This window comes from Acomys minous (genome assembly GCF_964271855.1).
Source record: "Acomys minous genome assembly, chromosome: 13".
Taxonomy (NCBI): domain Eukaryota; kingdom Metazoa; phylum Chordata; class Mammalia; order Rodentia; family Muridae; genus Acomys; species Acomys minous.
In genome coordinates, this window is record NC_140495.1 from 63,423,709 (window position 1) to 63,441,107 (window position 17,399).

Sequence of the window (17,399 nt, forward strand, 5' to 3'; positions counted from 1 at the left end):
TGAGAGTTATATTTTGCATATGATGCGAAGTAAGTTTCTGACTTTCTTCTTTTGCATGCCAGTAGCCCCTGTTTGGGTTGACACCTATGTGCCCATTTGCCAGTTGTCCCTTGCTGTTCTCCCATGTTTCAGAAAATTACACTCCCAGTTCCCTTGTCAACTGATCCATATGTCTGCTCTCTTTTATGGGTTTATTATATTCTTATTTCTCTCTTTATCTCTCTCAGCCAGGCAGCCAGCCAGCCTTCCTTCCTTCCTTCCTTCCTTCCCTCCTTCCCTTTTTCATTTCTTTCCTGGGGGTCAAACCCAGGGCATTCCAAAATACAAGGCAAGCTGTTTACCCCTGAGCTACATACATGAGATTTTAACAGAGATTTAAATGTAGAAGATGTGAACACATTCAACACTGAAGTGAAGGCTTCTGGATCAGCTGGGTGTAGAGGAGAAACTGAGGGCCCTGTGCCTCACTCAGCCGCAGGGCCCATCTCCATCCCACAGTAGCTGTGCTGCCTTCCTGGGTCCACATTGCAATGGATGTCCTGTGTGTGTGTGTGTGTGTGTGTGTGTGTATGTGTGTGTGTGTGTGTGTTTCCTTGCGGGTACCTCACCATACTTCTATCCCCTAGGTACCCTTGTTTTCTGAGTTGTGATTAGAATAGTACTGAACCCTGATATTTCTATAGTCCTTCTGGAGGTATCTCCATACCTGGCTTCAAGCTATACTGCATAGCAATAGTACTGCATCCCTGGCTGGAAGTGCTATGTATTTGGTTGGTCTGTTTACCTCAGTCAGGAGGGTTCTGAGTCTCGCTTCTGTGCCTAATCCCAGGAGAGAGAATGCTGAGGCTGCCTTGGGAAGCCATGCGGAAAAGTGTGAAGTTAATGGTTGGGTCCCCATTTTGTTTCAAACTTTCATACTTTGCTCATCATGGGATTTTATTGTTACTTAGGCATGGTACTGACATAGAAATAGACATGTGATCAATGGACTCGAATCAAAGACACAAAAATAAACCCACACACCTATGAACACTTTATTTTTGACAAAGAAGCCAAAACCATACAATGGAAAAAAGGTAGCATCTTCAACAAATGGTGCTGGTCTAACTGGATATCTACATGTAGAAAAGTGAGAATAGATTCATATTTATAACTCTGCACAAAACTCAAGTCCAAGTGGATCAAGGACCTCAACATAAAACCAGACACACTAAATATTAGAAGAGAAAGTAGGGAAGAGCCTTGAGCTCATTGGCACAGGAGACAACTGACAGCTCAGGCTCTAAGGTCAACAATTACTAAATGGGACCTCATGAAACTGAGAAGCATCTATTCTCTTAGGATGTGCTGTGAAGAAGCAGATGTTTTCCCCCCTGTAGTCTTGTTGCTTATGAGTTCAAAAGGAGGAGACCAAGCCTTCTGAGAGTTAGTATTTTCCTTCCTGTGACTTCAAGTTCTATACTCTCCAAAGGAGAAGTTCAGAAAGTTGAATGACTCATATTAAAGTCATCAAGGCCACATAAGTTTTTTATATAATAGAATAATTTCAAGGGCAGAGGGAATGAGTGAAAATGAATTTATTTTTCTCTCCATGCACGTCTAATGAGAATGACTGATAGGTTGTTTAGACGTTAGCCTCTTTAGATGGATGCCCTTCCCTTCCTTTCAGGGACAAGCACAAAACAACTTCCCAAGTACTCTCCTCCAGTTTTGCCAGTTTAACACTGACAGTTCAAGGCTGACAGTTCTATAGAAAACTTGGATTTAGACAGTAATGTTTTTGCCAGGTCTGTGCCTAAAGGAAATTTTCTTTATGGTTGCATTTGTAAATGCTAGCAAAACAAAGTTGAAAATGGAAAGCCATTTTCAAGGCTTCTCATGGGCCCTGGTTCTGGCAATTCTTTTTATTAGTTTGTTTTTCATAGTCCAGTTTGATCAGAGCTGTCTTGGAAAAGAGTATTTAGCTTTGGATCAATTAATACCAACAATGTCAGGGAGACCATGATTAAATTGTGAGTGACAATGTTTATTAAATCCAAACATCTCCACCAGGCTCCATGTTACACTTGTAGGCCCTTTATTAAGGACACATATATAATCATTTTACTAGGGATAACAGCAGTGAGGCAGGTTGAAAACAAGAGAAGGAAAAAAAAAAGCCTACATTCAATGAAACCACTAGATGCAACCTATACTTTCAGTAGCCCTGAGAATAATAAATTTTAAGCTGAATAAATCAGATAGATTCTGGAATAGTTCCTTGAATCTGACATACTGTAGGAATTCTTATTTAAAAATAATCACAAGGTCACTGCATGAAACTTTATATTTGGAGGATTGAGTTGTGAGTGACAATGTGGGTGCCGACTCTTACACTCTGGACCATCAGCAAACAGTCTTACCCACTGAGCCACCTCTATCAAACCCTAACCCAATATTCTTAAAAATCAATTTTAACACCATAAAATATAAATTGGTTAATAATAATAACATATGCATGAAATGAATATGGCAGCAGTTTTCTTTAACCAGCTAGTTCCCCAATGATTGACACAGAGAGAGACTACGATTTATTATTAAGCTGTAGGCACTATGCTGGGCAGGTTCTGGGCTATTCTAATCTTACACACACACACACACACACACACCCCTCATCACTTGCCAATCTGATGACTCTCTGGTGGCTTCAGTTCCATCAGTCTGTCCTCATGCAGCACTTCCCTTGACCTGGTGCGGCTAGTGCATCCTCACCACTCACAGAACGCCTTCCTTCTCCCTCTCCTCTCTCCTCCTTCCCATCCTATGGTGCCTCTGAGACCCCAAGGCCAGGAACCTAAGCTCCGCCTACCTCTCTTCTGCCCAGTCACAGGCTTCAGCAACTTTACTAACCAATTAACTTTGAATTAGGTAGAGCAAAGTTTGCACAACAAAGATGGGTGTCTGTGAGAATGTTCTTGTCTCAGCAGTAAACAGATCTTGGTCAGGGGTGGGGGCAGTAATTAGCATCAGAATACATAGCACCCGACCAACTCCCAACAATAAAATCCCATGATGAGCAAGGTATGAAAGTTTGAAACAAAATGGGGACCCAACCCTTAACTTCACACTTCTCCACATGGCTTCCCAAGGCAGCCTCAACATTCTCTCTCCTGGGATTAGGCATAGAAGTGAGACTCAGAACCCTCCTGACTGAGGTAAACAGACTAACCAAATACATAGCACTTCCAGCCAGGATTGGCACTTTACTGTTCTAGCTCACTTCTCCTGACTTTGATTTAGTTCAGTTAGCGTTAAAAAACAAACAAACAAACAAACAAACACCAAAACCCAGTAAACTCCAAAAGCCTTTACATTTCTTTAGAAGCCACGATTAAATAAGCTCTTAAACATTGTTTTTACGTTTTTCTCATGGAGATTGAAGAGGCATGCAACATATTAAAAGCTTGGAGAAAATTGGCAATATTCAATCTATTTATTTCGTTTAATCCCTTGCTCTCTTAGCTTTCTTTTCTAATGGAGTCATGGCCTTGCCCAGTCCTAGGCCCAGCTACACCCGGGCAACACTTCCCTACTCTGTCTCCTCTTTTCCCTTGAGCCCTTGAGATATAATAGTCTCAGATCTGGGCACAGGTCAACTTTGGAGGTTTTACCTGTGATTTTAATATTTTTTCCAGAGCTCCATGTATGAGCACTGCAACATCTCCCCCCCACCCTTCCCACCCTCCTCTAATTCCTCCCATGGCCCACCCACTCCCAAATCAATGATCTATCTATCTACCTATCTATCTATCTATCTATCTATCTATCTATCTATCTATCTATCCACACATATTTTCAACTACCGACTCCATTTAGCATTACCCATGTTTATATTTATTTTAATTAACATATGAGCTCTAGGAATTTATGAAAGCTTATAAGGACTACTCCAGAACAAATATTGTAATTTAAATCATCGGTGCTTTTAAACGTCTGTCTTTTTTTTCTGTCTGCATCATCATCTCTTAAATATGTATATTTTCCAGCTATGCACTTCTCTATAAGGTAGAGATAGATCATCTAATAGATATGATGCAGTGTTGGAAGTACTCATCATATGCCCTGAAAGGAGTATTCCAAGTGGAAAGCATCCTGGGGGCTAGAACATGGAAGCCTTAGCATATCTGAGTCCAATGAAGAGAGATCACAAAATAATTTGAGCAAGGAAAGTTTAATCTAAAGATGTACTGATTATCGAAGGGGATTGGAGTAATAAGGAATTGACCTAACAAAGGTAAATGAAATCTAAAACACACAGAAAGTAGAGGCTGGAGGGATGACTCGGCTGTTAAGAGCACATTAAGAGAACCAGGGTTTGGTTTCCAGCACCCACAAGCAGCCCACACCCATCTGAACTCTAGTTTCACAGTATCTGCTGCCCTCTACTGGCCTCTTTGGGCACTGCATGTACCTAGTGCACTTAGATACATACAAGGGCAACTGGTTATACACATAACATAATCTTAACAAAACAACAGCACAAGGTGGAGAAAGAGAAAGCTGAGCCTGGTAGCAAAAGCCCATAACCAAAGCCCCTCAGGTTGTGACAGGAGGAGCTAAAATTCCAGTTCTGACTGGGTTACAGAACACAATCAATGTCAGCCTGGGCAACTTAGCAAGGCCTTGTCAAACAAATAAACAAACAAACAAAAAGTAGAAAAATCGACTGAGAATATAGTCCGATGACATAATAATGATTGAGAGCCTAAGTTCAATCCTCAGGACAGAAATTAACCCAGAAAGACAGGGATAATAAAACATACCTCGTATTCTCAGGCTAACGTGGGGCAACCAAGGGAAGAGTCCTTGCCTCTGTGCATGCAGAGCTAAGACCCAGACCACTCATAGTTCAGAATACTGGAAGGCACGAAGGCTGTCCACAGGTGTCTGGACAAAACTGTTCCTTAAAGGGACACTGTTATGAGCAGCCAGAGGGCAGGGTCTACATGTGTGGGGTGGGGGTGGGGCTGCTTGTGCTAACTGCTGTTGGGTGATATGCACTGCTTGCTCCCAGAACTGGAAAACTGGACAAGATGGCTTTCCTGTAGCACTTGGGTCTGAAGTAATCTGCCCCCCCCTCTCGTGTGTGTGTGTGTGTGTGTGTGTGTGTGTGTGTGTGTGTGTGTATGTGTGTGTTGTGTGTACACTGCAAGAGGCAGGGCCTAGAGCCAGTACGTGTGTTACACTGTAGAAACTTGTTGTAGACCCGAGAGAACCAGAACAAAACTTCTTCCTTCCTGCAATGTCTCTTCCTTACCCACTGCTGATGGATAGCAATAGCAGCTGGTAAGGAGAACTGGCTCACGTGCTCACGTCCCTTTCCACACAACCGGTTAAAATGGGTGAACTTGGAGCCAAGAGGCAGAGAGTTGATAACTGAAACACGGAGGGGAAAACATTAACCCTGGTAAGAAGAAGAAGCACTGATAGTAATATGACGGGGGGAAAGGTCAGCTCATTAAAAAAAAAAAGTAAAATTACTGTATTTTAATTGACTCACAAATGGAAACATCACAGCTGGCTTCTGGGAGCCATTTGAACATTTGCCCAGTCCCAATCTGGCCTTTAAAAAGATATGTCAGGACAATCACTAACCGTTGGAGGAGATGAAGGGACCACTGTTGATGGGACTTGATCATAGCTAGGTAGGAATGATTGAGGGCCGTTCTTTTTTTTTTTTTTTTAAAGCAAAGTCTAGCCCAAGGAAGCTTAGGGGGAAACACCACAGGCCGTTTCTGAGGGTGAGAGCTGCAGACACGAAGCCCTAAGAGTAGTAAAGGACTCTGTGGACAGTAGGGGTCAGCTGTCGCAAAGAGCTCCAGTCCCCACACTCAGTTTGCTTTTCTAACCTGTTTTCCCACCTCTCATTACAACTGACCTTTCTGACATGGTGGAAACAGTGACATCTGTACTTTGCCATTTGGACCCATGGATGTCATTGCCTCCTTTTCTCTGACTGAAGGGGCACGGCACATGGTGGCCTCTCCTCGGTCTAAAGTGGGGCCTTGGCACTGTGGGCAGAGAAATTAGAATTGAATAGCACCTTCTTCGGTGTGGTTTGGGTAAGAGGAGAGCATTTGATAAGATTATTGGATTCCTACAGGAAATCTTTAATTTTAGGGGTTCTCAGATGTTTCATCACAGAGCCCCATAAACTTTTTATGTAGAACATCCCACCACCGATCACTGCCACTGCCACGGACCAATAGTCAACACCTAAATACCAGAGAAATAATTAAGGAAAGTTAAGTTCATTCCTCCTAACTCTGGAAAATGAACTAAGACTAATTTTTAGAATCTTGGTCTTCAGGTAACTAGGAGATTATTTAGAAAGGCAGTATTTTAGTTAAAAAAAAAATATATATATATATATATTATATATGTATGTATGTATATATCTCCCCTCTAAGGGCATACTGATTACATAGGAGCTCCATAAATGCACTTCTGAAGGATCATATGGCAAGCATCACCCTTTTTACGACAACACTGTAGTCTTATGAGTGCCTGAAAATGACCCATGGGAATGTTAACTAGAACAGCAAGGAAAGGTTTATGACGCTAAGCCCTCCGCTACAAACATTTCATCTCTTTTTACAGCCATGCAAATTGTTATAGGTCCACTGACAACAGGAAAAATTTACTGAGCTTGAAACAAATCAGACAGCATTTAACTGTCTAAAAATTAAAATGGAAAAACATGTCAGAAGGCCTTGGGATCGTGGGAGTTCTCAAGCTCTCCTGAAAGAGTGTACGGAACTTGTGAACACACTGTAAACCAGAAGGTTCTGGGCGTGTTCGTTTGTGTTCCTTGTGAAGAAGCCACGAATGAAACGAACCTGTGTGGGGAAGGTGGCTCAGTGGTTAAAATGCTTACCATTGCCTGGGAAGATGACTCAGCAGTTGAGAAGACTGTCTCCTCTTCCAGAGGACTGTGGGTCTGATTCCACACACCTACATGTCAGCTCACACCATCTGTAAGGCCAGTTGCCCCAGAGGCCGGCCCAACACTCTCTTCCAGCTTTGGAGCGCACCAAGCACTCAGGTGTCTCAGGACGCATATGCAGACAAAACACCCAAACATGTAAACCGAATACGTAAGAATGTTTAAAAAGTCCTTGCCGTGCAAGAGAGAGGATCTGAGTTTAGATTCCAAAGAGTGGGGAGTCCCCAGATCAAGTCGGCTAGTGAGTCTGAGAGCAATCCAAGGTGACTCCCCAACATCAACCTAAGGCCTCTGCTTGCAAATCCACTCACATGCGCCCCACAGGGTGCACCCATGAATGTGTGAACATGCATACACAGTCACATGACCACCATGGCATGGTGTGTAGGTCATTCAAAAAGAGTCATGAGGCCAGATTTAGTCCCTAGCACTGATGTGGTGACTGTTGGTCTGTGGCAGTGCTGACTCTCCAGGCTAACCTCATGCAATGAAAGGCCAAAGAGAAGTTTCCAGAGATCTTTCTGCTTCCAACCTCCCGCCCCTCCCCCACTCATGTCCTCACCATATTCTCCACTGGCCACCCTACTTTATTAGCTGGTCCTTTGAAAGGTATTTTAAGATTTTACAGAAACGTCACATTTTATCATGGGGCGGGGGGGGGGGGGCTTTTGGGGGAAGAACGTAAAGTAATGGAGAAGGAATTAGGATGGAAAAACAAAGAGAAAGAAGGCTGAATTCTGTTCCTGGTTTAAGAATTCAGTTCTCTGGCAAGAAAAAAAAAGTCTTTGGAGAGTTAAAATTGTCAGGTATTGCCACTAAACAGTTATACTAAACATTAAAGGACACGGAGGAGGGGCTATGCGTGTACCTTTCAGAGTAATCTTCAGGGAAAAATGTAATTTTTTAGTACTGTAACATACAACTGAATAGGATATTTCTGAAGAGGAATCCAGTGGGGGGTGATTTTTCTTTTTTAGAAGTGTGTGTGTGTGTGTGTGTGTGTGTGTGTGTGTGTGTGTGTGTAGGCTGTATGTGTGGGTACATACCTACTTGTAAAGCCAGAGGTCAACTTCCAAGTATGATTTCTCACAGGTAGGAGTCCACTTTGTCTTTTGGGACAGGCTTTCACTGGCCTGAGGCCCCTTGAGTAGGCAAGGCTGTCTAGCCAGCAAGTCCCAGGGATTAACCCGTCTTGCCTTCCCAGTACAAGATTTCAAACACATCGTCACATTCTGATTTTTTTTGGGGGGGGGGGGTGGTTAGGCATTCAGGACCTCATGCTCCTGCAGAAAGCAGAAAACACTTACCAAATGAGGTGTGTTCTCAGTCGGCCCTCGCTTAGAATATTTTCATGTAGAAGAAACTCTAAGCCAAGGAGTGAGAGCCAGCATTTCACAGCAGCAAAAAGGACATATACAAAAGCCTCAAGTTCGTGCCTGGTGCTTTTACTACTAGGGGAAGTTTGGGTGAAGGGGCTGTGGAAATGTTTCCTACTTGAAGTTTGGTGCTCAGAGCCAAGACCTGACCAGTTCCAGGCTCCGTCAGTTCCAGCTGAGAGTGTGAGTGCTCTGCGAGAGAGTGTTTTTTTGAAAGCGGACTGTGAAATTCACTGTGCCAGATACCTGAGCCGTTGTTAGGGCATTCAGTGGAAAATTTCATTTCCACGTTATAAATAACTGTAGGATATTTTAGGGGATCCAAGACTGGGAACTTCCAAGAGCTCCTTACAGTAGTTCTACTGAAATGTTTAATGGATGGGGGATGCCCAGCTGAGCTACCAGATATGATTAATTAAAATAAATAACCTCACCATTGAATAAATTGCCCTTAAGATCCCCATCCATTGAGGCCTGCATGTTTCATTATACATCAAGTTAAAAAAAAAAAAAAGAGGTGGTGGTGGTGGTTGTAGTAACTAAACAGCGGTGGTGGGAAAGGAAAAGTCCCCAAGATAGGATACCTTATATTCAAACGATTCTAGAATTTCTTGTTGGAAAAATCCCCACTCCGCACTCCGAGAGCCCCTATTTGAAACAAGGACCAAACAGTTCCCCAGTCTTCTCAGGGTCTGTCTGTTTCTGGAAGTTCCCAGTTATATGGGTTTCCTCGGAGGCAGCCGAAAATATCGCCTGCCAATGACTTTCTCTCTCTCTTTGACTACAGACACAATTCATTTCCTGTGAGCCCTCCTGTCTTCTCTAGTCCCTAGACACTTAAAAAAGAGGAGCAACAAAAACAAGCCATTTCTGTTGGATGTGCCTCTCCCTCCTCCCCGCAAAAAAAAAAAAAAAAAAAAAAAAAAAAAAAAAAAAAAGCAGTCCCACTAAAGGCAGGTGGGGCATGCATGTAATTGTGTCATGATGTCACATGTGTGAGTATTTAAGGAAGGTAGGTATGCGTGCACTTCTCTCTCAGATGGGGAAGGAAGGCTGCCTTCCTTTTCTAAGCTGGCTGGCAGTACTCAGGGTTAGAGCTCTCCCCTGTGATCAAAATGATAATTAAAAGTAATACCCTTAGGAGACAGCTCTGCACCTCGCTGCACCTGTAGTGTATGTTGAGCTAACTGGCCGAGCGCTAGGGGTACAGAGATCACCCGCCGCCGCAAGGAGTACGGTGGGGAGTGGGTGGAGTAGAGTTGCTTTTCCGTGGCGTGGAGGAGCAGGCGGCGGTGGCAGAGAGGGAGAGGCTCAGGGAGGTCTGAGGGGAGGATTGGGGGAAGAATCGGGAAAGAGCAAGCCGGAGACAGGGAAACAACGACAAGGAGGGCACACGCAGAGGAAGCAGAAAGGGCAGGCAGAAAGGAAGGGCAAGGTGGTTGTTCCCGGGTTTCATCCCTATGGCTCCGAGAGGGCACGCAGTCACGCCCATCCCTCAGCCGGCTGCGCACCTCGCAGGCACTGGAAACAGGTTCCTAAGCCACCAGAGCACAGAGATCCACGCTTATCTTGTACCCGCCAGGCTCATGGGTCCCTTAGAGGCACAAAGAACATCTTTTGAGCCCTCGGCTACCTTCTACCTCCCGGGGAGCCCTGTGGGCGTGCGGGTTCAGAAAGTAGCAGCTACCCTTTAGAAAAACAATAGGGAGGGTCCTGACAGGTCTCTTGCAGCACTTGGGGCGAGGGGGGGGGAGGGCGCTTGCATCCAGCATAAAAGCACCAATTAATGGCTATGTGGAAAGCTTTTAATAATATAGGAGGTGAGAGATAGGCTACCTAGCTATCCCTCTTTTCTCAGTTCTCTAACGCGAGAACTCTTAAGTTTTCATGGATTTCACGAAATCACGACGTTGTGAACTACCTCGTTAGGACTTTGGTAATGATTCTATTTGGAAGCTTTGGGAGTTATAAAACAATCAGCTAAGCAAGGCACATTAACAGAACATCGCGCGTGAGGTGAACCGGCCCGATGTGGCTCCTGCCTGGTTCTGGGGATGAAGCAGCCTCCAGCGGATTTCCCGGCTTCTGTGGGCAACGCACGTTGTTTGATTTGTTTTGAAGGTTCAGAATTTGAGGCTGGTCGGAGACACCCACGTGCTTCTGACTCCCATCAGCGTAATGATCGCCTTAGCTTGAGTCGTGTCTATATAAACCACAAAAACCTAATCATTAGAAATCCCAGCCTCCAAAAACCACATTTTAGGTAAAAACTGCCGCCTTTTTTCCGCACTCCTTCATCTCTCGACCACAACCTTTTGGGGATTCCAAAATCGCATTTTCTTCCCCCCACGCCGGGAAACAAATACATAAATAAATAATTACTGAAGCTTAAAAAAACTTTTTATTTTTAACCCCTACTCACCCAAGGGGGCTGCGGCGAGGAAGAAAGTTAAGTAAGACATTAGACTTAGTCTGAGAGGAAGACTGGACTTAATAAGCGACTGAAAATTCATGGATAACCGCTGTTTATTCCCCTCCCCCAAGAAGCGTTTTTTGAAACTTACAACTTATTTTAATTATTGAGCTGTCATTTTTTTCAATTGTTAAAAAAAAAAGGCAACCCATCCCTATTCTCCAGGAACGACAAGAACGAATATATAAGAAAAAAGTGTCGCGACATCCACTCAAGTTTCTAAAACTATTTTGACAAGCCCTCCTGTCACCCATTTTTGGTGTCACCTAAAGAAGAAAACCCACCCCCGAAGCTCGTAAAAACCTGCCCCTCGCAGCCGATGTAGGGTGGGGTGGGGTTGGGGGGCGGAGGGTGAAGAGTGCTGGGAAGCCAACGCGGAGACTCAAAAAATTTCCTTCCTCCTCTCCTGAAGTTACTACGAAAAATAACGACAGCAGGAGCAGCCTGCAGCTCTCCGGGTTCTCAGTTTCAGCGTGGTCAGATCAAGAAGGGGTTCCTGGTTCTGGGGGTGTAGGGGGAGTCGAAGAAGCCGGCAGCTATGCCCTAGTCGGGGACCGCCTCCCTCCAGCTTGGCCGGTGGAGCGCAGAGTGCCGGCGCTTCTCGCGGCCGGCGGGCGGCGGCAGCGGCTGCGATCCGCAGGCTCCAGATCTGTCGCCCCGAGATCCTCTTCCCCCCCGCCCAACTTACCTCCCAGCACCCAGAAACGCGAGTGGGCCAGGGGCACTTTGCAAAGAGCAGGAGGGACGTGGCTGCGGGGAGACGGCTAGTGAGAGGGCCAGAGGAGAAGCGGGGAAAAGGAAAGAGCGGCGGCGGGAGGACTAGGAGCGCGCAGCCGGCGCGGGGAGCGCGCAGCGGCCTCGGAGGAGGAGGCGGAGCGGGCAGGCGGCGGCGCCAGAAGCTGGGCAGCCGCGCTGGGCTTGGCGGTGGCGGGCAGTGCAGGGCCACACGGACCGCCTAGATGGACTGCTGAACTTGCCGGGCTTCTCTACCGAACTGGATCGGGGAGCGGGGCGCCAGTGCACCCAGGACGCGGTGCCCCAAGGGGCTCCCCATTGCAAGCTGCTAACTTCAAGTCCCTTTCCTCGGCTGGGCCAAACACGCCCCCGCGTTCGCTCGCAGCTGCCACCGCCGGGGCTCCCAAGCCTCCTGTTGAGATCTGCTCCTCTCGGGTGTCCCCACCCGCCAACCCGACTGTGTCTGGTCGCCAGCCGCCGGCCCCCCATCAGACTCCGCCCGGCAGTCGGCTTCCTCGAACTTGATTTCTCACCTCCACAGTCCCGTCACCTCCATCCTCTTTCCCCCCTGTCTCGCCTCCACCCCCTCAATTTCCTCCTCCTCGCCCCCCATTTCCACCCTCCTCCCCCTCCCCCGGCCACTTCGCTAACTTGTGGCTGTTGTGATGCGTATTCCCGTAGATCCGAGCACCAGCCGGCGCTTCAGCCCCCCCTCCAGCAGCCTGCAGCCCGGCAAGATGAGCGACGTGAGCCCGGTGGTGGCTGCGCAGCAGCAACAGCAGCAGCAGCAACAACAGCAGCAACAGCAACAGCAGCAGCAACAGCAGCAGCAGCAAGAGGCGGCCGCGGCGGCGGCGGCGGCGGCGGCAGCAGCAGCGGCGGCCGCAGTGCCCCGGTTGAGGCCACCGCACGACAACCGCACCATGGTGGAGATCATCGCCGACCACCCGGCCGAACTGGTCCGCACCGACAGTCCCAACTTCCTGTGCTCCGTGCTGCCCTCGCACTGGCGGTGCAACAAGACCCTGCCCGTGGCCTTCAAGGTAAGAGACTAGCCACCTTCAGTCCCTGGCCAGTCCGGTGGAATCTGACTGCCAGTGGTGTCCGTGTCCACGGGTGTCCTCCAAGACTCCCCTCTTAGTGGTCCCGACTCATGGGGCCCGAAGTGGCCCTGGTCTACATACCCCCTCTCACCTGTGCCCACTACCACCTCAGTCCATGTTCCCTTGCTTGTTCATCCTCCATGTCTCCCAGGCATGGTTCTTGCCCACTCTACTAGCCCCAGACGCCCAGAGGTGCCCACTGTGAGCTTCGAGCCACTGGCTTCACCCCGCCCCCTTCCCCCCGTGTCCCGGGTCTCCGCGCTCCTCCCGGGCATCCTGGCCTTCCCTCTCCGGGATTCCGTGCGCTCCTTCCCGCTTCCCCACCCCCAACCCCCAGGCGCAGGCTGCAACACTGGGCTAAGCGTCCCTTTTCCGGATTAGGTGCCTTTGGCAGTGCCGGTCGCTCCCGGGCTTGGGCCGGGTGCCCGCGGGGTGCCGGCGCCAGAAGACGCTTGCGCCTGGGGCTGGATGTGGAGCCAGCCGCGGCGGCGCGTGGGTTGAGGGTGCTCAGCAAACTTGGGGATGGGTGCGGGACAGTGGGGACGGACGTGGGACATTCGCGCCCTCCTTGGCGGGCTCCTGTTCCCGTTACTTGGAGGAAGGCGGGGCTGCCGGGGTCTTGGCTTTTATCTAGGCCGGGTAGCTGCGGGGTTCAGGGCTCTGGATTCCCGAGTGCTAGGGTGTGCGTCCACGGAGCGGGATCAAGGTTTAGGCTGCTTCCTACTGCCTGGCCCTTCTGCCTGGGAGGAAGAGGAACCCTGTGGAGCAATTTAGGGCGGCCAGAATGAAAACGGAGGCGAAAACTTTATTGCTTTGAAAGAGCCAGAACCCACTGACGTCCCTCGTGCTTGGGAGGGTCGGTGGTTAGATAGCTCTCGTCTGGGTTCCAAGATGCTCCCCAAGGCCTCCTCCGCCAGAGTTCGTCCGTTAGCTTGTCAGCACCAACTGCGGTAGGAGTCAGGGGCGGCCGCCTGCAGGTTGAAGGTGTGCGGGTCCCCAGTTTCGGGCCATATCTATGATGCAGTCTGGGGCTCTTGGAGCTATCCGAGATGGTGATGGTAGCGCGGAGCCCCCCACCCCACCCCAGAAAAGACTGGGCTAGGTGGATGGCTGTCCACTCTCGTTGGTCTAGACGCTAGGGATGGAGACGGGTGAGCCAGGAAGAGAAATGAGTCCAAGGGCACCTCCAGCCCTAGCGTGGGCCGGGGACCCAGCATCTGTGGAGAGTAGGTTAAATTTGGTCTTGAAAGAAAGGGAGAGAGGTGGGTAAAGAAAGAAAAAAAAAAAGGGAGGAATTGTGCCAATTCCTTCATCTTGGACTCCAGTGCCAAACTCCCACGGGCCCCTTGCATTTCCCAGTTGTTGATCACCCGGTACCCCACGCAGCAATTCAGATTTCATGTGTGGGTGGAGTAGCAAGAGGAGCCCAGGTCAATTAGAGCAGTTATCTCTTTAGGTCTTCTATCTGAACAGAAATCTGAATGGATTATTATGGAAGGAAGAGGTGTGCGCTGCATTCTATAGCAAGTTTCATTTTGTAGTTGGAACAAGCAGTGGTCCTTAAAAAAAAAAAAAAAAAAAAAGCACCCGTCCGCAGTTCTCCTTTTCGAGGAGAGCATCCATTTTGTAGATTGATGTTTTCTTCCTTGTAACGTGAAAAGGTCAGATATAGGTGAAATTGTAGAAAACAATATTTCCATATGAGAGGTATCTTTTACAATGTTTATCAGCCAAGGGCCCAGAGTTTTCGAAGTAGCCTCTGTGAGGGCAGACAATATTTTAACAAAAACCAAACAAAAATCTTTCACCAAACCTGAATGAAAACGGAAAAATTATAAGCAAGCAGTTACTTTGTATAGTGCAAGAGCACGAGTTAAGGTGTAAAGATTTAATTTAATTTAATCTAATGCCTAATGTTCTATGAACTTTCTGGTGCTGCACATGCTTGGGACCTAACTGTCTCGAACTGTTCATTTTAAATGCTGCATTGATTTTGAGCACAAGTATTCGGCAGGGAAAAGATTTGGGTCTAAAGATGGAATGCAATTCAGTTTGAAATTTTCTTGGATTTGGAACCTGGATTTTCTAACTGGTTTGTAAACCTATTTTGAAAAAAAATTTTTTCTTTCTTTGTTGTTAAGCCTTCTAATCACGGAGTGCAGTTTTCCCTTACTTTAGCCAGCAAACAGATTGTTGATTACGTAGAGCATATTATGATATTTAAATGTGTAATAAATTGAGTTAACCTAGGGATTGGTTCTCAGTGTTCTTTCCATCCTGTGTAATGGGAGACTCACCCGTGATAGATTCATCTCTCTGCTTAAAAAAATATGGATATTTGGAGGTTCAGATTTTGACAGCAACTTTTATAATTTTCATTTTAGTGATATAACAGTATAGCCTCTTAAGGATAACTTGCTTTGGGAATAAAAACACGGTATAGCCGACTTCTTGTACACTCTCTCAACATAATCAAATACATCTGCTCTGAAGAACTGATATGAAGAAGTCCCCGTTTCAAAAGTGGTGACAGCAATTTGGCTGTCATATCCAGAACTACGTACAAAATAAGTTATGGTATTGTTAGGTAGGAAGAAGAGAGCTAGATGCCTTTTAAACACCACCCCACCCTGACTGAGAGGGAAAAAAAATTGTTGCGAAATCAAGTGTTCAAACCAGCACAATATTTATTGAGCCTAAACTTTAGGTTTGTGACACAAAGTTGACTGCAGTCAGCCAGAAATTGAATTCAGTAGTCTGTTTTGATATCTGATGATTTAAAGCAGTGCTTCAACATGACCTTGTCAGTGGATTGTATTAAAAAGCACAGGATTAAAAAAAAAAAAGTACAGAATCTATAGGTATTGTTCATGTAATATGATTTGGAGACATTGAAAGAGTTCTTATTTCATTTACATTTGACATGTAAAAGAAAATACAAAAGAGCTAGTGGTCATCACACAGAGTCATGTATAACCATTGCACTTTTACCAAAAGTTCCGTAGTTTTGAAACAGTCGGTCCTTTCAGGTGTCAAGGAAATGGAAATAAATATTTTTAACATTTCTTTCAGGTGTAGCTCACTAAAACCTTAAAATAGTCAGGCCCACTATTTTCAGATGCTAGGCTCCTTCTGCCACAGGTGATTCTAGTAACAGGGCAACTTGCACACTCAGCTCAGTAGGTGATGGTTGGTCTGGTAGCCAGAGTGTATAGCATGTGTCAACCCTGCATCCAGCAGCACCCTTTGAGTCAGGGGCCTGTGAGCATCTCTGCTGTGAAGCCTGGGGTCCAGGGCTCCTAACTAAGTGGCCTTAAATGGCTTCAGGGTGAAACAGTGTGTTGACATCCAAATGTGTGTCTTAGAACTCAATATGGTGCAGGCCCGTGTCACTGTCTGAGGTTAGAGAGCACGAGGCCGTGTATACTCACCAATACCACGTTTTTTCCTAGTGCTGTTAAAGAACAAAAGTGTGTGTGTGTGTGTGTGTGTGTGTGTGTGTATGTATGTATGTATATATATATGACCGAAGAGACTCATAGTTGATTTTTTACTTTTAATAACATCTTTCAGTGTTGATGAAGTTTTCAAATGATGATGCAGTTTCTATCTGAGAATGATCTGGCCTTACCAGCTGGTTTTCTTTCTTTAAAAGCAAGTTTGAAACTTATACATAGTTGGTTTTGGTGAGTTAAATCTCTCTTAAATGTTTAATGATCAGATTTTTGCTTGTATCTTTAAAAAAAAAAACACCCAGTTCCAGCTTGAGAAGAGATGATGTCATTAAGCTTGTCAAATCTTTCTTAAGCCTAATACAAACTGCCCTTGCACCGTTATGTCAGTCATAGCACATCAGGTTGTATGAAGACAGGATATATATATATATATATATATATATATATATATATATATATATATATATATATATGGTATATGTTGTGAACTTTAGGAAAACTTATCTTTGAGGGGACCTATGGTAGTTATCTTTGTATTTCATCCTTTGGCATCACTGCTGTGTATTTGCAGAGTTCTAGAGTACCCACTGTCAGATGCCCGGAGCCATTGTGATTCGTGCCGCGTAGACTGCCCTCTTAAACTAGAGAAAGTTTTGTCCAATTTTTTGTTGGACATACATTTAAAATTTTGAGATGGCATATTGTATTTGCTTTATTTTTCTGTCCGAATTCAATCGGCTTTTTTTTTTCTTTCTAACTTGAGGAAGTGTTCCTGGATTAAGTTCTAAAACCACACTATAGTATTTGTTGAAATTTTTCTATAGTCTACATTATAAAAAGGAAGCGTTTTCTTTTGTTTTTGCTTCTTGCAATTACTGAGTTGCCTCTCTCTTCATTACAAAGAAAGATACGATCAGATCATATCTTGAATATAATTATATTTCATCTTACTGCATTTGCAATATGCCAAAATAATGTTAATCTGTCAGAGTAATTGATTAGCTTAGACTAAACTGCTGTCCATGGAAATGTCATGGCCAATTTTAAACTTCCCGCATGGCAAGACCACAGGAACAGGGGTCTGAGCTATGTTTGCTATGGCTCCCTGTTCAGAGTGGGGCCCAGATTTAGTCATAACGGGTCTCAGACAACATTTTCACATCAGGAGAGTTAAATACTCTTTAGCTTTATTTTGTACACGCTACATATTGAGTGGCTTAAGTGTTGGTTACAGTGGAGTGTGCTAAAGAAAGGAAATTCTTTCTCAATTCT

At 45.9% G+C, this 17,399-nt stretch overlaps 1 protein-coding gene across 7 annotated transcripts in view; it reads left to right on the plus strand.

Annotated features, from left to right (window-relative positions):
• Positions 1-17,399, plus strand: part of RUNX2 (RUNX family transcription factor 2) — a 316,982-nt gene that overhangs the window by 63,274 nt on the left and 236,309 nt on the right. For 6 of the 7 annotated variants that reach the window (XM_084754833.1, XM_084754828.1, XM_084754829.1 and 3 more), the window contains exon 3: positions 12,251-12,612. In XM_084754833.1, coding sequence (XP_084610959.1) covers positions 12,251-12,612 — 362 coding nt within the window. Of the gene's footprint in view, positions 1-12,220; positions 12,613-17,399 lie in introns of those variants that run through there. The other variant, XM_084754834.1, reaches the window with a different exon arrangement.